The 22,503-nt window shown below is 39.0% G+C and overlaps 1 protein-coding gene across 2 annotated transcripts in view; it reads right to left on the bottom strand.

The window, feature by feature from the left end:
• Positions 1-22,503, bottom strand: part of LOC126195346 (UDP-glucose 4-epimerase) — a 122,381-nt gene that overhangs the window by 82,596 nt on the left and 17,282 nt on the right. For both annotated transcript variants that reach the window (XM_049933926.1, XM_049933925.1), the window contains exons 2-3: positions 12,883-12,998; positions 3,050-3,163 (exon numbers count right to left, since the gene is read on the bottom strand). In XM_049933926.1, coding sequence (XP_049789883.1) covers positions 3,050-3,163; positions 12,883-12,998 — 230 coding nt within the window. The remainder of the gene's footprint in view (positions 1-3,049; positions 3,164-12,882; positions 12,999-22,503) is intronic.

The following is a 22,503-nucleotide window of genomic DNA, read 5'->3' as shown; positions in this document are numbered from 1 at the left end:
TCTGTAAATCATTATCTTAGCAACATACATTACAGTCTTGTTCAACGATCTACCACAAGATAATCAGTTTGCAGTATTTATAAATAATATGTGGACTGAAGGTAATGATCACCAAAAAGTTGAGGTGCCGAGTCTCAGATATATACCATTAACGCAAAGCGTAATTGGAATATATATAAAGTATTGTGAGACTCCAAGAGGAAAGTGAGCATCTGAACCTACTTATCAATTACTAACTCCATCTGATGTAATTTCCAACTCTGAATTAAATTTGTGGCTCAGCTGACGAAAATTGGTTATAGACTCATTTAATGCTCCCCTCTGTGGAAATCTTCAGTAAACGATGAAATTATATACATCTCAACAGAGCACATGGTGAGAGAGTGATGTAAGAATGGACTAGGATATGGGAGGATTGGATGGGTAGTGTTATACCACTCTGGGAGGGTGGGAGGATTGTAGGCAGGATATACCTTGTTCTGGGTGTGGAGATAAGTAGTCAAAGCCCTGACGGAGGATATGGTTCAGGTGTTCCAGTTTGGGATGATTCTGAGTGGTGAGACAGATGCTCCTTTGTAATTGGTTCCTGGGAGTGGATAGAGTATGGGAAATCAGTCTGCCTGATTGGAAGTCTCAGTAAGGCTTTCAGCACACTGGGCAGATTTGCCATCACTGCAAATGTGTTGACAAAGGTTGCCACTATTTTAGTATGGAAAGGATGGTAGCAAGCACTGTGCTTGACATGGACAGAGGTTTGGATGCTGTCAACAAGAGAGGTGGAGGACAATGTGCCTCCTTTCTCTCCTCACCCACTATCTGGTACCAAGTGCACGGGTTTCGAATATGTGCCAGATGGCATGGACCTCGATTACCACTAGAGGTCTCTCCAGCCATCGCGCCGTAAGCCGTGGCTGCGCGCGCACTCCTAGCCCGCGTATAATGTGAGGGCGCCAAAGTGGAGCACATGGTCCCAGCGGCCAATAGCAATGTACTCTATCAGGTATTTAAGCGCCTGCCTCTCGCTCAGCAGGCAGTCTATTATTCGCGTTAGTCTATCGACATCTTGCCTACAGACAGCATGTATACTTGGTTTCCGTGTATGAGAGGACATTGTGGATTCGTGAGGTTTCGTTTGTGACCCCGTTGCTATTTGCGTGTTGTTGTTCGTTAGGTCTTCCTAGGTCGTTCATCGTTGTTTATGTCAGTTCTTCCTCGTTCGTTTTGTTTGTTCGCGGGCCGCTCCTGTTTGGTCAAACCACGCTTTTGTTCTTGGCAACCCCGCAACCGTTCCGGTTGCAGTTACAGCACTCTACCTGACACAAACCCTTGATCCAGGTGAGCTACAGTCCTGGCAAAATGTTGTCAGTCACGATATTGTAGGGATAGTAGGGATACAGGAGTATATGTATAGATCTGAAGGACTGTTTGGAAGCTAGCAACATTTGACATCTTGCAGGCATCACCTGCAGGGAACAGAGACCATAAGGAATAAAACTGTGGAGCGGCCACAAGTTGCATACAACTTCCTTTTATTACAGGTTTTGCTCATCAGATGCAAGCATCTTCAGAAATTTGGTGGCCAAATGTAAAATGTCATTTTATGTCTGATGTCACCACTGTACACAGTGAGATACATTTAATATGTTGCCGCTAGATACTAAATTTTGGAAGACATTCATGTCTAATGCATGAAGCCGATAATAAAAAAGTTGTGTGTGACCTGCAACTGCAATACAATTTTATTTTTAATCAAAGTCTTGTTTATTTGCTTATCGACAAATCAGAATCTCAACTATGTAGTGAGTTATTACCTTTACTCCTTAAATTATTTGTATTCCACCAACAATGCAATTAATTTTAGAACTGCAAAGCTACTGAGCCATTAGTTACAAAAATGTAGTGTGTAAGAGAACAGAGACGTCTGACAGTTTATGGTAGTGAACAGCTTTAAAAGAGGACAAACTGAAATATGCAATGTTAAATATTTTGTGCCTATAAAGGAGTCATTATCTCAGTTAAGATAAAAAAAGGATTGCTAATTCAAATGCACACAGATAATGAAGCAACACCAAGCAATGTACACTTGTCTAAAACTGGCAATGAAAAAGGGAGCTATCCACTGCTATCTGTGTCCCTGACTGTGATAGTCAAATTCAAATGGCTCTAAGCACTATGGGACTTAACATCTGAGGTCATCCATCCCCTAGATTTAGAAATACTTAAACTTAACTAACCTAAGGACATCACACACATCCATGCCTGAGGCAGGATTCGAACCTGTGACCCTAGCAGCAGCGTGGTTCTGGACTGAAGCACCTAGAACCACTTGGCCACATCAGATGGCCTGTGATAGTCAATAAATGCCCAGAGGAGGTTGTTTTGTCATCACTAACATATTCTGCTTCATTCTCTGTATGGAATCTTGCAGTTATCCTTTACTCTGGTTGAAGCAGTAATCTTAGTGGAAAAACATCCACAACTATTAAGTATTACTGGAAGCAAGAACAGCATTCTTAAAGGTTCCAGATAATTTGTAAATTCAGCATTGTGGAGCTGCCAAAAAGATGGAAAGGAGGAATCGGTTAGGGAGAGTAACTGGCTAAACCTCATTGCCTATGCTGAACACACATTATTTGCAACTTATTAAAAAATCCGTGTAAAGTGTGTTTCGATTTCAATATTTCCATTTAGGTAACAGTTATTAGTGGCAAAATGTTTCAGGACTCTCTCACTCTTTTGCTCTATTACATTGGGGAGAACGGGGAGGACATGGTTGACTTACCTCCAAACACAAATTACAGTTTAATCCATAATATTGGCAATGCCCCAGTATGACTTACCAAACTCATTGTGTCTTACTATTTTTTGCCACTTGAACAGAGATTCCCTTGAGAAACTATAAGCCATTCTTTCAGCTACATGGTGGTCTGTTACACAGCATTTCCTGGTTATTGCTTATTATATCCACTACAGTTATAAAGGAATAAAGTGTCACAAAAAGAGAATTTTTAAAGCCAAGCCAATCATAATTAGTAGGTAAATAACACACCTCAAGAAGAATGATTGAACCACTGACATTGTTTTTATAGTAAGCAAGAGGTAATGACACTGACTCTCCAACTGCCTTAAGTGCTGCAAAGTGCATAACGAGGGAAACTGGATGCTGAAACACAATAAAAATATCTTTAAATTCCACTATCTTACACATGATAATAAAATGGGTGAAAATTATATCTCCTATAATTACAAGCCAATTCATCATACATATCATGCTAGTAATTAAATTTTACATTACATGACATTGCTAAATCCTTGAGATTATACTGACAAATGTACCAGGAATTTCCACTATAACGTACAGGAAACGTAAAAAATTGAGTTATTGTACATGACATCTTAGCAATATTAGTTATACAGCAGAGTCCAAGTAAAATATCAGTACAATAACATATCAAATTTAGAAGCATAAATAATTTAAAAAGTTCTAAATTTGGAATGTAACTCTACTCTGAAAAAAGATGTCCAAATGGACATCAGTAAATATGAGCTTCAATAAGCAAACATCTGGGTTGCTCAACCTGGCTGCTGTACACTACAGGATCAGCACACTGCCGGCATCAGTATGTTTGTATCGGAGGACACAAGCATTTAAATTACAGTCCACACTGGACATCAATACAAAAAAAAAATCAATGTCAGAATCTGTTTTGTACCAAGCAAGATATACACAAGTACCACGAGAGGCCGCCAACACACAGCCACAACACTTGTCTCGTGCCTCCCAGTTTTGTGCACTGCTCTCCAGATCGCACTCAAAAACTCAATCTCTTTTTGCTTCAGTGACACCTCCTTCAGTGCATCATTTACACCCGCCAATAGTATGGACAGCTGCTACAGAGAGCACTGTCAACCATGGACTACATTGCTTCTGCCTTATACTGGCAGACAAAGAAATTCTTCGACAGACAGGCACAAAACACAATGTGTCGCACAAAAATAATGTTCTGAACCAGCAGTCAGACAATTCAGTTCAGTGCCTGCAGCCAGTTTTGTACACTACTATGAAGACCACCTTCTGATTTAGCAGTTGCTTTTTATGGAGAACTAAGACCATTAACAAAGTGTCTACACAATTTACATTCCATTGTAGTGACTATATGGTAGACTACCAAGAGACAGCAAAGTTATTTAGATATCATTGTATTAGGTTTAGGACATCAAGTGCCATGCACCAAATTGTACCCAAATTAACTACTGTGTTGTAACATACTCTTTATAAATGTTATTGGTTATTTCTTATTCTGTTGCCACATTTCTGTTATAATGCCGACCTTTCAAACAAGTGTTTAATTGTACAGTCAGCCACCTTTACAGGACCGGATGTTTCACCTGATCTAACAGTAGCATTCGCTAACTTCATTCACAACGTTTTGGCAACAAGGACAAACTTTAAACACTGTTGACAAATTGTCTCCGATACCCAACATTTGGCGGGGGAGCGGGATTTAAAAAATCAGAAATTTTTGACATCTAGACAGTGCAAACCCACAGCATTCTCTTTACGGGATGACAAGTAAAAAGAAAACAATACTGGAGAAAAGAGAGAAATTACTAGGTATGAAAATTTTTATTTTCACTTGTTTCTTAGAGTTTGTAATTAATTTCACCATTTTTGTGGCAACACCACATGGCTTAAAATATTCTGTCCATAGTAGATTCAATGGTTGCTACTCCGTTTCCTTTCCAGGAAAACTTCCATGAATTTTGTAAACTGTTCTTAGCACATTTCTGAGACATGGCCCATCCAGAACTCATCCTACAGACAATGCTAAATTTACTACAACAGCTGTCAGCAAACCAAGAACTCCTACAGTTGAGTAGGCACAAGTTGATCCCTGAAAATTGCAGTGGGCTGGAGGTGGCAGCTTTGCGGGCCTATCTCAACCAATAACATAACGCAATTTTGCAAACATTTCTATGGCAGTGCTCCAGTGTTGTCACAGCTCTGTTGATGGTTACCATTGTCGCCTGCAGCCATTAGCTCTTCACAGCTGAAAGCTGGTAATAGTGCTATGAGCTTTCAGGGATCATCTTACGCTGTCTTGACTTTAGCGATGTGCTTGGCCAGATTTGAAGAAAGCAATAACGAAGGCCACAAGCAACCACTTCAATTAAACATGCTGCAACCGCCCTTTACAGCATCTGATTGGAAAGCTGTGACCTGGAACAACTATATCCAGCATCTGGAGCAGGATTATCTCATTAGATTTCAGGTGACCTGAAACGAAAATCACCTTTGGCCAGGAAATGAAACCTGGCTTACCTGGAGTGCTGCATACCCAATCACCTTCAAAGTAGTTCTCTTGGGACTCCACACACTTCTCTCAGCTGTGCTGCCTTGTTTGAAGCATGCCAAAAAAGCCTCTTTTGGAATGGAGTTTAGTTCAGCTGTTATTGCTGCCAGAATGTCCTCTCTTGTCTGAAGTCACATATCTTTCAATGGCATCTTGAGTTTGGAGAACAGCCAGAAGTCACAGGAGGCCATATCAGGAGAGAAAGAACCTGCTGAGACACAGCAATCTGTTTTTCTCAGAAAAAGTCTGAAACAAGTGCGAGGAATGTGCTGGAGCATCGTTTCGATAGAGGCGTCAATTTCCTGTTGACTGCACGTCTGGTCTCTTGCGCCACACTGCATTATGGAGGCAAAGAGGATTTCCCTGTAGTTTTCTTTGATGAGTATTTGACACTGTGGTGCATACTTGTGGTGCACCACATCACAGGAGTCAAAGAAATCAGCCAGCATCACACTGACATTGCTGCATACTTGGCGGGCTTTCTTTGGTCTTGGCGATGAGGAATGTTCCCACTGTGATGACTGGGATTTGGTTTCCAGGTCATACCTGTGCACTCAGGACTCGTCACCAGTGATTATGGTGTTCACAAAGTTCGGGTCACTGTTTGTGGAGTCTAGAATGTCCTGTGAGACTTCAACAAGAAGTTGCTCTTGCACTGCCATCAGCAGTTTTGGCACGAATTTTGCTGACACTCTCTTCATGGCCAAACCTTCAATCACAATGAAATACACTGAAAAGGTGATGATGTCCACCTCTTCCACAATTTCTCTGATAGTCACATGATGGTCTTTCATCACAGCATTCACTTTGGCAATGACCCGGTCATTTCAGCATGTTGATGGCCGATCGGAGCATGGCTTGCTCTCCACCAATGTGTAACCGTCTTTAAACCAGCTGCACCACTCCCTAATCTGTGTGATGCCCATAGCTTCGTCACCAAAAGTTGTCTGAATATTTTGAATTGTTTCCACCTGACTGTCACCCAATTTCTGGCAAAATTTGATGCAGGAGTGCTGCTACAGTTTTTCCTTCATTTCCTTTGCAATGAAAAACCAACGCGACCATTACACACTACCTCACTCAACTGCTGCTTGCCAGCAAATAATGCTTTTGTCCAGTGGGAAAAAATTCATGCATGCACATGAAAGTTCAAGGTTGGCTCATGCAAGTATGCTAGATTCATTTGGATCACGTGTTCAGAAAAAAAAAAAAAAAAAAAAAAGGTTCAATACTTTTCTAACAGACCTCATATTTCAACTTCTCCTGAAATTGTCACCTACTTGTGAACTGATGACATTTTCATAACTGAAATTAAAGACATGCTTGCAAAATATCTTGATTTGCAAGGTCATGATACTGCTGCTGCTGCCGCCAGATAATGATTTTTTCAATGTTTCAAGAATCCAAATCAACAGTATAAAGAATGGATTACTCAGTTGTAGGGCCTGACTTGGGAATGTAAATTTCATTGTGTAAACGATCAGTGTAAGAAACATTATGCAGACTTACTAATTTGTGACAAGCTCACCACACACTCGCGTGACAAAGTAAGGAAGGACCTGCTTAGTCTAACAAACCTGTCTTTACAAGACTGTTTGTCACTAATTTGGGCATATGAACAGCATGTATCTGTTGAAGCAATACAGTGCAAAAGATTACACATCAACCTCCAGCATGGTCATACAACCTGTAGGGCCAGATCCAGAAGATACTGGGAGTGTATGCTACTTGACTGAAACATTCAGTAAACAAGTTCAGAAATATATACTAAATTACAATCTTGTCCATGCTGTAGTGTAAACTACAAAACAGAAAATTTTTCCTGTCACAACACATATTGCAATTACTGTGAAATGAAATGATTGTATGGTATTATTGGCCAGGAGACCTCATACGGGGTTGTTTGACCACCGAGTGCAAGTCTCTTTACTTGATGCCACTTCAGCGACTTGGGTATCTATGATTATGATTGGTGGTGGTGATTGTGACAATGATGACACTTATTTCCCAAGCAGATAAAATCTCCAACCCAGCTGGAAATCAAATCCGGAGCCCTGCATGACAATCAGCCGTGCTGACCACTCAGTGTAAAAAGAGCAGACAGAGCTGAGGTGTACAAAATGAAGTACAACCAACAAAAACAGCCGACACTTATATGTCATGTGATGGTTACAAATAAAAAGTCAAAAATAGATCAAAACATGGACAAATTCAAAAACTTTCACAGGTGAAACATCCGGCATCAGCAAGTCGTTATCTGTGACTCTTTTGAGTTAACGAAATGCCAAGTGAATTTCAAATTGACACAGTATCATCAATTTCAATCTTTAATTTGCAGGCGTACCGAAAAGTTTGGAATGCCGAAGTTAACAGGTATTCAAAGTTCACTGTTCAGTTACAGTAATTAGAAGATTCCAGTAAGAGGATAATTTTCAACAGATGTAACGTATAAACAATTTACAAAATGGGCTACATTTGTAGCTGTAAATTCAAATAACGCAACTAATCTTCTAGGACTGGATCTCATCAATGCTTTGGGCTTCACCACTCATGAGCGAACAACTCAAATTCAAATTGACATTTGGTAAAAGTCTAGAATAAGGCCAGGGTTGTACTTAACGTGGTTCGTGCAGGAATGCTGTCAGCACTTCTGTGATGTATGCTGGGAACAAAAGCAGGTGTTTCAGCTGTTTGAGTTATTCTGCCAATGAGAGCAGCAGGCAGACAACACGTTTCAAAGTAATATATTCAGAAGAAACAGTAAAACATTGCTGTAAATGCGGATTATAAATTTCATAGCTTCTTGTTTGACTCGCAAATCAAGGACAGCATTGCAACCCATGCTATATTCAAAAAAGCAACGGAATATTTTTCTGCTATGCTTTGCTATGCACTCAATCTATGTCAGCACACTAGGGAACTGATGACCTCAGAAGTTAAGTCCCATAGTACTCAGAGCCATTTTGTGTCAGCACACTGAGTAAGTAGATCAATGTTTTTTAAGTAAATCATGGGACAAGGTAAGTGTATCATTGTTTTTCCAACATATCGAATGTGCAACTCTATTATTAATAAATGTTGATCCACCTACCTTCTCTCATGATTTGATTAAAAAAACATTGAATCACTAACTCAGTGTGCTTGCACATTCACCAATACATTTGATATATTTTCATGTCTCTGCACTTAATCCATAAGACATACACCAACAGACGATGTCACCATACAGAACTAAATCACTTACATCAGTCCATTTTATGCACTTGCTGCCATTATCACAAGCTATTTCTTTTGAAAGTCACTGATACACTGAAAAACAGCAAAGAAGATGGTGCTATACATACATTGCCTCTCTTCTCGCCTCTCACTGGTTACATTGAAGAATCATCCCACTGGCTAAGTGAACTGATGTATTGTCAACCTATGGGCAGTAGATAAGCACAACTGTGGCTGTTGCTGACCCTGATCCAGACTTTTGCCCTGACATTCAGAAAGGCAAGTTAAATTAGCTGTTGCAAAAATATGATGATATTTTTTCTGAAGCAACAACAAAAAAATGGTTCAAATGGCTCTGAGCACTATGGGACTCAACTGCTGTGGTTATCAGTCCCCTAGAACTTAGAACTACTTAAACCTAACTAACCTAAGGACATCACAAACATCCATGCCCGAGGCAGGATTCGAACCTGCGACCGTAGCAGTCGCACAGTTCCGGACTGCGCGCCTAGAACCGCGAGACCACCGCGGCCGGCCGAAGCAACAACAGTCTCAAAAGTTACAAGGCACACATTTCACTAAAGCTGATGGCATTGTCACAGTTTTGCAAAGCACGCAACATTCCTTTTGTGTTAAAAGATAAAGTAAAGCAGGAACTCTCCCATCTTGATCAGAATGACATAATCGAGGCCATAATCAGCAGCCAAGGGCAAAATGGATCTTAGTTCTACAGAAGCCAAATGGCTCACTTTGCATCTGCGGAGATTTCAAAGTGACAATTAACTCTATTATTGATTCATATCCTATTCCCTAGCTGGAAGAAATGATGTCCAAATTAACTGGTGGTATGCACTTTGCCTAGCTGGATCTTAAAGAAGCCTATTTACAAATATCTTTGGATGAAGACACACAGATATTTATGGTGGTAAATACTACATTTGGTCTCTATTACTACAAAAGATTCTTCTATGGAATAGCCAGTGCACCAAGACTGGTCCAGCAGTATTTAGAACAATTAATTCAGAAAGTTCCGATCACTATGAGCTACCTTGACGACATAATTGTCTTGAGCACAACTCCGCTGGAATTGTTACAGGATTTGGAAACTGCTTCCAAAATTCTAAAAGCAGCCAATCTGAAATGCAACAAGGCATGCATCTTATTTCAAAGTGAAGTTCAATACTCGGGTCACACTGCTCATGACACAGCCAATGCCACAACATATTGACACCATTAAAAACTTTCCTGCTCCCATAGATGTCACGCAATTATGTTCTGTATTAGAGCAAATAAATTAGTATCAGAAGTTTCTCCCTCATGTACCTTCCATTAGTGAACCACTGAAGAAGTTGTTATGATAAAGCACCAAATGGAGCTGGGACAGTGAATGCTAACGCACACTTAACGAATTGTCTGCTTGATACCAAATGTCTTCCAACACACGATTCAAGCAAAATGCTCACAACTGCTGTGGATACATCAGATTATTGCATAAGTGTCACTCTGTCACATAAATGTCATGGGTTTGAACAACCAATTGTGTTTGCTTCAAAGACTCCGACAGTGGCACAAAGAAGTTACACTCAGATCGAGGAGGAGGCTCTTTTGATTATATCTGCAGTCAAGAAATTTGATGATTGTATTTATGGACATAAATTTATCCTCCTTGCAGGCCACAAACCTTTAGTGGTTATCTTTGGACCAAACAACACTGGTCCTATATGGACAGCTCAATGTTTGCGGTGCTGGGGGCTACTTCTGTCGAATTATGACTACGAAATTATATTCACGTCCACAGCACAAAATGTGAACATAAGACTTTCCTTCACATTTGCCATCAATGCCAGACATAACCTTTGACTCATCAGTTAATTTTTGTTTTTCAATAGTTGTCAGTAGTTAAGACACCACGGAAAATTTCCCTGTAAACTCAAATTTAATTGCCAAACTTGTGCCTAAAGATCCTGTTTAGCCAAAGATGAAACAGTATATTCAACTGGTGCAGCCCAATAAGAAGTTATTTAATCAACCAGAAATTAAATCTTATTAGAATATAACGTATGCAATTATAGTGTATGTGTGGTGTCACCGCTAGACACCACACTTGCTAGGTGGTAACTTAAATCGGCCGCGGTCCTGTAGTACATGTCGGACCCGCGTGTCGCCACTGTGTAATCGCAATCCTAGCGCCACCACATGGCAGGTCACAAGACACGGAATAGACCTCGCCCAGTTGTACGGACTACATAGCTTGCGACCAGACGTACGAAGCTTTCCTCTCATTTGCCGAGAGACAGATTGAATAGCCTTCAGTTTAGTCCATAGCTACTACCTAGCAAGGCGCCATTTGTATCAGTGCTTATAGCTTACTAATATTCAAGAGAGATGTATTCCAACAAGAGAATAAAGATAAGTATATTATTCCAGCTACGTACTTTTCTTCTTATTCATTAATAAGTCTCATGTTCCAGAACTTCAAGCCCGTCTGCGTTAGTTTAGCGTGCACCTAGCTACCTCATTGTGTCTATGCTGCAAACAAGACACAACAGTATGAATGTGTCATTCTGATACATTCAGAATCAGGAAAGACACGACTGGTTATTTCTGCAATGTTTAAATGTAAGTGACTACAAACACTACTTCAATGCAATTTGGGCACAGTTTGTACCAAACATTGGCAAACAACACTGTTACTGGAAAAATATTGACAAAGTCATTGAAATGATGTTGTCTAAATGTCACTTACATCACAAATACCATTTAGCAGCTCTGCCTCGACAATATTTTCTGTGGCCATAAGCTTCAGAAACTATGTCACATTTGCATATTGATTTTCCAGGACCATTTCTCAGAAGCTACTAGCTCTTCGTTGAAGCGTCCTCCAAATTTCCATTTGTGATACAGATGTCCTTGATATCTTCAGGCTTTGTCAAAGGTCTTTTCTACTTAAGGACTGGAACCTATTGTCACTGACAACAGCACACAATTTTCTTCTCAGAAATTTAAGCTGTTTTTTGAAACATTTCACACTTCAGGATCACAGTATTTCAACCCGAGGTCATTGCACTCACTGCATGATTCATAAGAACTTTCGAACAATAAAGAAAATGCTTTATTGATTTTCCTCTCTCAGTGCAGGGTCACTCCATACAACACTCGCTCAACAGTGCAAGAACCATATGGAAGACTGCACTGAACATTACTGTCAATTTTAAAGCCACTCGTGCATCCGCAGGCTGAGTTTTGAAAACAGTCCAAAGAAATTTTTTTTAAACTGAATGATCTGTCACTCATTTCTTTGTAAAAGTATGGGAAAACGATGGGGAGACCAGCCATAGTTGTAAAGCAGCTGACTACCTTCTGACTTCAGAGACAATATTTGCAGTAAACTAGGACCATTAACAAAGCATCTGTACAATTGCCTTCAGCTACAGTGACAATATCACAGGCTGCCAAAAGACAGCAAAGTTATTTAGATATCACTGTATCAGGTTTAGGACATCAAGTGCTGTGCATCAAACTGTACCAAAGTTAAGTACTAAATTGTAACATATTCTTAATAAATGTTATTGGTTATTTCTTATTGTGTTTCCCCATTTGTGTTACAGTGCAATGTTCTCAAATGTAAGTGAGCAATCAGTCACTATATCAGAAAAACACTTTTCTGCTACAGTGGATGATTAGGCTGTATTAATAGTAGTATTCAATTACTGCATTTGCAACGGAATCATATTTTATATATGACAGAGGACACAATATTAATAAGTTTCAATAAGCCATGTGGAATAATGTTCTGGTGTAAAGTGATGCACAATGCTGCAACAAAAAATTTGTGATTACTTATCCACTGATACAAAATGTCTGACAGACAGCAGAGTAAAATGTGAGAACAAACTACGAATGTTTCTCCTTTACAATTACTTCTATTCTGCAGAAGAATTCCTATTACCATAATGCGTAAAAGGTTGTGGGTAGGAATTACTACTTCACACCTGCATATCTTTTTTTTCCTCAGAAAAACGCCCTTAAAAATGTTCAGAATGTAGCCACATGTACAAATTAATTTGTGATGCGAGTGTAAAATTACTCATTCCACATCATTATTATCTATTGTGCAAAATGATCCCCGGAACATATAACTATCAATTATTACGACCTTTGCTCGAGATTCACTTGGTTTCTTTTTTACAAGGTAGACCGTCAGTTTGAGCATAACAATAGCAAGATGTCAGTACTCTTTTGTTATTAAAGTAAAATAGTAGCTACAAAGCTATTTCATTTTCTAGTAATTCTATACACCATAAATACCTACCGCAGAAAAGACTTTGTCCAGTTCATCTAACTTTAACAGGTCAACATTGTAGAATGTAACTTTCTTTCCTGTGATCTTCTCAACACGTTTCAGGGCCTCAGGTTGGCCATCTTTTCCTGTAACAATGGATTTTATTATCTAATTATTATTAACTGCTGATGTTTCAAACATACTAGAAGTTGAGTTTCTCAAACTGAAGAGCATTCTACATTAGCAATTCGATAACTGAAGACATAATTCTCACAGAAAAGTGAATAACTGTGTGTGGACAATATCTTCACTTGAGAACATTTCTTCTATTGTACATCATGGTTTTCTAAGCCAACCAAGTGCAAAAAGGTATTTTTTGTTGTTGCTTCAAGCGACTTTCATGTTTTTAATGCACTACCAGAAGAACTGTCACTTATCAGCCATTTGACATCCACTGTTAAATAAAGACCTCCTGTAGACTACTATTCACTACAGATATGCATGGTTTCTAATGTCATCCATCCACTATCTGTATAGGTACCAATATCAAAATATTGCATCTTTTAACACAATGGCTGCCATGGCATACTTTGATTATCAACCCCCAAGGATCTTTTTTTCATTTTCTCCTTCATTTTGTACCAAATAAACTATTTAGGCATAAATAAGCTGACAATATTTCTGCTTAGTACTTTATTATTGAGCCTTTTTTTTTAAGCCACACATGACACATATGGTGCCAAAGTATGCCCGGAGAGAGATATACTACGTGGCTAAAAAATTTGGGTTGGCACTCTTGTCAGTCTTTCAATTCATAATATTATTTGTGTGCAGTTACATTATTGCTTTCCTACATTGTTGCTACAGTCTTTATTTGATGTTGTTTGTGCTGTAACCAAGAAATACTGAGAAGAAAGAAAATGTCTTGCAGAAGTTATGAAGATAAACAAAGGCATGTACAGAAACTTTTAGATGAAGTTATGGGCATAAGTGACAAAGCTACTGCGTCATTATTTAATATTAACTCTGACAACTTTTTACCTGACAAGCCTGGAAGTGAAACTGAAAGTTTGAAGGTGATATTCCACAACTGGTGATGGGAGGAAGAAAAGTTTTATATACACATTCAGCCAATAAGTCAGGCTACAAATTGTAAAAACCAGTCAACAATGCACCTCTAACCATGTTATATACACTGTTTCACATTCCAATGAAATATATGTAATATCAGGAATCTCTGAAGATGATGACAACCTTAAAATTTTTTTTAATGAGATTATCTGGAGACCAGTTATGGGCAAAAATATGAAATATTTTGTGTTTCTTCATACCAATTCAAGTTTAAATGCTTTTGTTGCACTATGTCTCGAAGACAAAACATGAGTGTTTGTTTCAAATACTTTGTAACTGATGATACTTTAGAGTATGTGATGCAACAAACTAATGTATATACTAAACAAATATTAAAAAATAATTCAGTCAGTATCAATTCACGACTGAATAAATGGTTTGATCTCAGTAAGATTAAAATCCAATGATTTTTAGAATTTTTGTGATGGATGTCACTATAGCCAAATATTCCAAATTATGAATCAAAAAATTTGCTCTATCAAAACAATATTAAAAAAATCCTTGCATCACAAAACCAGTTTGAACTGCTGTTACATGTACGACTTTTTTCAATAACCCTCTAGGAGACTGTTTGTTCAGAACTGAATTTATTATAGAGAAATTACTGCAGAGATTTCAAAGGGTAGTGATGCCAGGTAAAGAAGTTTCCACTGATGAAACACATGTGTCATTGTGAGAACAACTAAGTTCTGTACAGTACATAAAGGAAAAGTGTCATTAATTTGGAATAAAATTATTTAGTCATTGTCTAAAGGGTGGCTACCCCTGGAATTTAAAAGTGTACTCTGGAAAGGATACCAAGCTTGGAGTTCCTCTATCAGTTGTTGGTATGACCCTTATGGGTGATTTATTAAATTAGGGAAGGATTTTATACACAAACAGTTTTTACTGAAGAGCTCATCTGGCTCACCAACTTCTTGAATGATCAACACATTTAGGTGGCACTCTAAGAACAAATAGAAAATTCAGTCCACATGAAATTGTACAGGCAAAACTGAGGAAGGATGAACACATAGCAAAAGAAAGTAACACAGGTGTTGTAATATTGAAATGGAAAGATAAGCTGGATGTGTTAATGCTAAGCACTGTTCATGGCGAAGAAGAAGAAGAAGACATAGTGTGAGGGACAAAAACAGAAAAAAAAAAAAAAAAAAAAAAGCAATAATAACCAAAGTCATTTACATATCTCTCTACTCATCTACATCAACATCCATACTCCACAAGCCACCTGACGGTGTGTGGCGGACGGTACCTTGAGAACCTCTATTGGTTCTCCCTTCTATTCCAGTCTCGTACTGTTCGTGGAAAGAGAGATTGTTGGTATGCCTCTGTGTGGGCTCTAATCTTTCTGATTTTATCCTCATGGTCTCTTCATGAGATATACGTAGGAGGGAGCAATATACTGCTTGACTACTCGGTGAAGGTATGTTCTCGAAACTTCAACAAAAGCCCGTACCGAGCTACTGAGCGTCTCTCTTGCAGAGTCAGTATTCAAGCAGTGGGCGAACAAGTGTACTGTAACCTACTTCTTTTGTTTTCGGACTGCATTTCCTTAGGATTCTTCCAATGAATCTCAGTCTGGCATCTGCTTTACCGACGATTAATTTTATATGGTCACTTAATTTGAAATCACTCCTAATGCCTACTCCTAGATAATTTATGGAATTAACTGCTTCCAGTTGCTGACCTGCTATATTGTAGCTAAATGATAAAGGATCTTTCTTTCTATGTATTCGCAGCACATTACACTTGTCTACATTGAGATTCAATTGCCATCCCCTGCAGCATGCATCAATTTGTTGCAGATCCTCCTGCATTTCAGTACAATTTTCCATTGTTACAACATCTCGATATACTACAGGATCACCTGCAAAAAGCCTTAGTGAACTTCAGATGTTATCTACAAGGTCATTTATATATATTGTGAATAGCAATGGTCCTACGACACTCCCCTGCGGCACACCTGAAATCACTCTTACTTCGGAAGACTTCTCTCCACTGAGAGGGACAATGCTGCATTCTGTTATCTACGAACTCTTCAATCCAATCACACAATTGGTCTGATAGTCCATATACTCTTACTTTGTTCATTAAACAACTGTGGGGAACTGTATCAAATGCCTTGCGGAAGTCAAAAAACACGGCATCTACCTGGGAACCCTTGTCTATGGCCCTCTGAGTCTCGTAGATGAATAGTGTGAGCTGGGTTTCACGCGATCGTCTTTTTCGAAACCCATGCTGATTCCTACAGGGTAGATTAGTCTCCAGAAAAGTCATTATACTCGAACATAATACGTGTTCCAAAATTCTACAACTGATCGGTACTAGAGATAAAGGTCTATAGTTCTGCACATCTATTCGACGTCCCTTCTTGAAAACGGGGATGACATGTGCCCTTATCTTTTGGAACGCTACGCTCTTCTAGAGACCTACAGTACACCGCTGTAAGAAAGGGGGCCAAGTTCCTTAACGTACTCTGTGTAAAATCGAACTGGAATCCCATCATGTCCAGCAGCCTTTCCTCTTTTGAGTGATTTTAATTGTTTTCTATCCCTCTGTCATCTATTGCAATATCTACCATTTTGTCATCTGTGCAACAATCTAGAGAAGGAACTACAGATGAAGTCATACTCCCAATGTCTAAGACGGAGAGTAAAATGGTACAGGAAGCTAGCGATCGAATTAATGACAGGATCAGCACTGGTAAACACACATGATGTTGACTGCTACATCAACAATAAGAAAATCTCAATCCCTGAGTTAAAAGAGAAAGTGACAAACTGCTCCACACAAAAGATGCATATGAACCTAAGACATCCCTCACTAAAGCCATTGCATTGCTTGCAGATTGTGCACTTGTGAACGTGGGAGTAGCCAGACAAAGGTGCACAGTGCTGCGAAAAATGATGTATGAATATGGATGAGAGCAAGCTATCAAGAAATGCCAACAAAACTGCATGGAACTGTAAGAACTGTGACCCACAGGTCTGCGCAGTTTTTTTTAAGCACAGTGCATATACGTGTTAGATACAGAGTGCCCAGTGCATACAGGCATTAGAGGAACAAAGTGCCGTTACCCAATTTTTTTCATATCCAGTTGGAAAAAGTAAATAAAAACAGTATGTAATTTACATTCTATAGCGTACATAATGTTTAAAATTAAATAACAAAAGGAAGAAAAGTCCAGGATGACTGAGTCATGCGAGTTGTGTAGAACTCATGAATACCAATGCCTATAACTTTTCTTGCACTCTTGATAACCGTAGGCCACACATATGATTTGTTTCACAGTATGCCGCTGTGAGTTAGTATGAAATTTTAAATGAGAATATGTCCACAAGTTTTATTTACTTCATGTGGCTCAAAGAGAAAATTATCTGTGAGTTATATTGAACTCATGTGGTAGTCAGTGTGTTAATGTGGAGAAATATACCCAATCTAACCTACAGCAACACTGTCGTCTGCTGATGACGATGAAGTCTGCAAAAACTTCTTCACTTTAGACAGTCTGTAGAGTGCTGCTCATGTGTAAAAATGTTGTACTGATGGGGAGAAAGGTATGAGAAACACTCCAAAAAGTTTCAGTTATTAACTCATAAAAACAAAGTTACGTACCCAATTTTCGGCTTGTTTGCACGCACATGTCTACAGCTTTGGTACATGTTGAAATTACCAAACCACTGTATGCCTGTACAGGTACCAAAACAAAATCACACAGCCCAGCAGTGGAGTATCACAAGGTACTTTATTAACAGCAGCAGTGAAATTGTTGCAGTCATGTCAGGCCAATCCAGAGGTTAAAGAAATGGATTTGCCTGCACATGGTACTTTATTTCCAGCAGCGGTAGAATTGCTGCAGCCATGTTACGCCAACCCACATGGTTAAAGAAGTTATATGGATTTGTCTGAAACAGCTGCAAACTTTAAGCTACTACCGCTGAAAATGAATTACCACATTATAAATTATTTTATCAATGGGCTGTGACATTTTGTCTAGTCTCCACCAGTGGTGTGCTATTATACTGTGGCACAGTGGCTTCAACATTTACAAAAAACTGTAAACATGTACCTGCAAACAAACAAAAAATAAAGTACATAACTTTATTTTTTGTTGTGATAGTTAAAAGTTCATGACTACCACAATGTACTGCAGTTTTCAGGGTGTTAGGGAAATGTTGAATCAGCAGTGACCACACAATTGGAGTGGGGGGTCTAACTGTACTCAATCAAGAAAACTAATAAATTATAAAACAGATTTACTCTACAGTAATTCCATCCAGGAGGCAAAGTGTTTGGTACTATTGATAGATACGTATAAATGCAATGACACTATCTTAGCTTGTTCTCCAGTGAGGAGACATACATAGGTTGGGAAAGGTCAAAAACGAAGGGAAGATCACTCTGTCCCCAGGACGAGACGGACCCACCAGTAGTGTGGATAAGAATAAACAACAATGAAAGGGCGGGAGTCAAAGAGAGCAACATATCAGAAACAGTACAATGGTAAGCACTGTACCCACTTCAGTCCAGACGTAGAAAGGACAGAGTGTGAAATATAGACTGATTAGGGGGAAGAGAACTGAACAGTGTAGTTAAAAACTATAACAGTAGAAACAAAAAGAAGAAGGAAGGAACAAAGGTGAAAAACTAAAACCAATGAAGTCAAGCAATGGAAACTCCAGGTAGGAATAGCAACAATGTAAAAGAAGACAGATTGCTGTTAGTCTAAAGCCCTGTTCACATGGGGATACTCAAGTCTCTGAGTGACTGAGATACTCTGCAACCAAGAGACCCGCGGCATGTGTAATTAGGTGGGGTCGTCCACACAGGGATACTTCAGTAGCGGCATTCCAGAGTCGTTGCAACTTGGATACTATGTGACCTGACATGCTAGTCACCTAGTCTCCCAGTATCTCAGTTGCATTCGTACCATTGGGTTGCGCAATGTATGAACAAATGTTTAATTTGAAATTCGTGGGAGAAATATCCGGAACTTTAAAATTACAAATTGAAAGGGTATTCAAGGAAGGAGGTGACATGAGAGAGCATGGCATGAAGTAGCCAAGGAGGTTGATCTGTCAGGTAAGTTCATTATCAGTAATTAAAATTTTTAACATAAAATAAATAAGCCTACCTACTAAGCTTTAAGATCCATTTTATTGAAAAACTACTCAACGATTTATAAGCATCCTCCATACAATGAATGTAAAAAATATGTAACTAAAACATTTTTAATTATGTATCAATATGTAAATACAATCATACAGAAATTTATTTATAAGTTTTACATAAATACACATTACAAATGAAAAATTTTGTGAAGAAAGACAATTATAGTAGGTCCTGATTACAATTGATCCAGTACTTCCACTGTGCCACGGGAGGGAAGCACAAGGTGTCAGAAGGTAGTTGGCTAAATAATTCCTTACTTCATAAGCAGCAGAATGAGGACGCAGTGCAATGTCTTTCTTTGGCAGGATTCTGACTATTGGCGTTTTGAAGTTGTTGCATTGTTGTTCACCACAACTGTATTGGATACCCTCAGGTTTTCGAAAGAAATTATGTGGTATGCACACGAGTTTTATTACGTCACTACTCTTCCTGCAGTTCGAGAATGAAAAGGACTGTTCAGGACTTGGAACTTCTGTGTTAGCATTCCAAATTCGCATTTAACAGATTTTCTTCCTCTGTTTTATCTATGATAATAAATTCTCTTCGCATTATTGAGTGTTCTTTGTGGGTATGGTGGCATCAAGTAGCGTGATAATGGAAACACTTCATCTCCAACAAAGTAATAAGGGAAATTATATTCATTTTCATCGTCTGGTAGCCACGAAGGGAATGGCAAGTTTAATCTTCCATTTGTAATCCAGTTTTTGGTTGCTGAAGCACGAAATATTCCTCCATCACTATTTCTACCTGCATAATCAGTTTCAATGATAATGATTAAACCATCAGCATGCCACCAATACTGTGGACTGTTTATAATTGAAGTTAGTTGAACACGTCCCAGGTAATTTTTCAATGCGGACATGTTTCCCGTCCAATGCACCCAAGCAATTAGGCAATTTGTAACCTAAAATTTATATTATTCTCAGTGTAAGGATGAACCCACAGCTCTTTTCTCCTTCTGTACCAACGGTAATCATAATACTCTATTATAAGATGATCATCACTAATAGAGTCACTGGACATTGTATCACTGGGGCCATAGCACACAAAAAAGCGCACTACATACGTTCTTTGCCCACAGCCAATGGAACTGCTTTAATTTTCTATTCAGCCCAAAGTGACTTGGCAATAACGGACTCTCTTGTCGTGCCTATGTGATTGTGATCGGCTACTTGAGTCATCCATTCTCCCAGTCTCTTCATTGTCAGGTAGCCCTGTGTGAATAGGGCCTGAAGAAGTCATGTCAAGTAGCAGGCAGGCACATTTAAAAGACACTTACATAAAGCTTTCAGTCACCACAGCCTTCATCAGTGAAAGAGAGGCACACTACAGCCACATACACAAGCAAGCACACCTCATTCACACATTATCACTAACTCCAGCATCTCGTGCATTCCGGCCTGAGATGCTGTAGTTGGTGGTCGTGTGTGCATGAGATACGCTTCCTTGTGTGTGTGTGTGTGTGTGTGTGTGTGTGTGTGTGTGTGTGTGTGTGTGCAGTCTCTTTTACTACATTGTTGTTAAAAACAATAAAGAAAATACAGGCACTCGTGTGTGTGTGTGTGTGTGTGTGTGTGCAGTCTCTTTTACTACATTGTTGTTAAAAAAAAAAAGAAAATACAGGCACTCAGGTCACTTGATTCATGCTGTAGACCATGTTCAGGAACTGCTTACTGTGTGTCCTCAAGATGGACAGTGTTTTTATTCCCTTTCATGTGTTCAGCTAGTTTAGTGGTGGTCATGTGTATATGAAATACCTTCTGTGCAGTTGACACAAGTCTGTCGATAAAAAAGAAAAAAAAAAATGTAGTTTTGGAAGTAGCTCTGCCTCCGATATTGCAGATTTACCAGTAGTGGGCTGGGGATATGTTTTACAGGGGAGGTTGATTGCAGTGATAGGAACCTTGCAGTTGGGATAATCGTTTGGTGATGCTATATAGTCTGACTACGATGTTATGGAGGTTAAGAGGCTGATGAAAGGAAGTAGTGGGTGATATAGGGAGGATATCAGAGAGAGATTATCTTATTTCAGGTCATGACTGAGAAAGTCTCACCCTTGGAAGAGTAATATACTGAGGCATTCAAAGCCTGGGTGGCACTGGAAAACAGGGGCGTGGTTCTGAGGTTTTTAGAAGAGGTGGCTGTTTTAATTAGAGGGTGAGTAGACGATACTGTCCAGGAGATTTGTTTGTAATTAAGATCTGCAGGGTAGTTGTGGGAAGAGAAAGCTTGGGAGAGATTGTTGGTGTACTTTTTGAGGGGTTTAATGATGGAGTAGATATGTTCGCCGCAGATGTCTAGGCTGTAGGGGTTTTATATGGACTACGGTTTGAATGCGGACTTGAATATGGTTGACGTAAATAACAAGAAAGGTGAATTTGGAAAAGGACCATGCGAATCTGAATTAAGCCTTTGCAGGAAGAGGAGGAGTTCAGCCGAGAAAGATCTGTACAAAAACAATTGTCTAAATGCTTCAAATTTTTCACTTTGTTCAGTAATTATTTGCGTAACAGCAAAATCATGATGAAGTTCTTCTTAACTGTGTTTCTGTTGGTGTGTATGGAAGGGCAGTTGGGGGGGGGGGGAGGGCAGGTGGGGGGGGATAGGGAAGGGCCATGACTTTTACGAACATAGAGTAGTATTTTTCATATTAATTTTGATTTAATTATTTACAAACCTAGTTTCATTTCTGTACACATAAGAAGATTAAAACAGAAACAATAAAATATAAGGACAGCAACACACACAGTATAAGAACATAAAACACAGTTGGGAACTCCCTCTCTCCAACTAAGTAGTTCAATAATTGATGTTATAGGAATATGGCATAGGGTGTTCGCACTTCCATTGTGCTGTCATGTGAAGCATTTTGTTATCTCTTGGAACCCAACACAGTAACTCCTTGGGACATTTACTATTCACTTGCTTTGCTGTATGTCCTGCTTATCTAAATTTCATTTCCACTACATTCATAACTATATCTTCCAATTCAATCTGTTCTTTGTGCATTTTTCAGTTTCCCCCGTCTCTCCTAGTAATCTCCAACATGAATCTCTCCATTGCTTGCTGAGCAACCATCAATTTTTCAATATTTTTTGCAGTAAAAAATCAATCTCTCACTGCCAAAAATCAAAACTGGTAATACATACTGACTGTTAACTTTTTATTTGAGACACAGAAGAAGACTTGTTCTCAAAACAGTTCAGTTTACCACACAGATAAAACAGTCCATTTTCAATCTTCTCCTTATTTCTTATGCTGTCCACGTGGTTGTCTTCACCTGCCCTAAACACAAAAACTCACTGCATTGTTAATGTGTATTATTTTATTTCTGCTGTGCCTAATATA

Source organism: Schistocerca nitens, chromosome 7 (assembly GCF_023898315.1).
Source record: "Schistocerca nitens isolate TAMUIC-IGC-003100 chromosome 7, iqSchNite1.1, whole genome shotgun sequence".
Lineage (NCBI taxonomy): Eukaryota > Metazoa > Arthropoda > Insecta > Orthoptera > Acrididae > Schistocerca > Schistocerca nitens.
The sequence above is the reverse complement of the archived record's forward strand: the minus strand, read 5'-3'. Positions and strand labels throughout refer to the sequence as shown.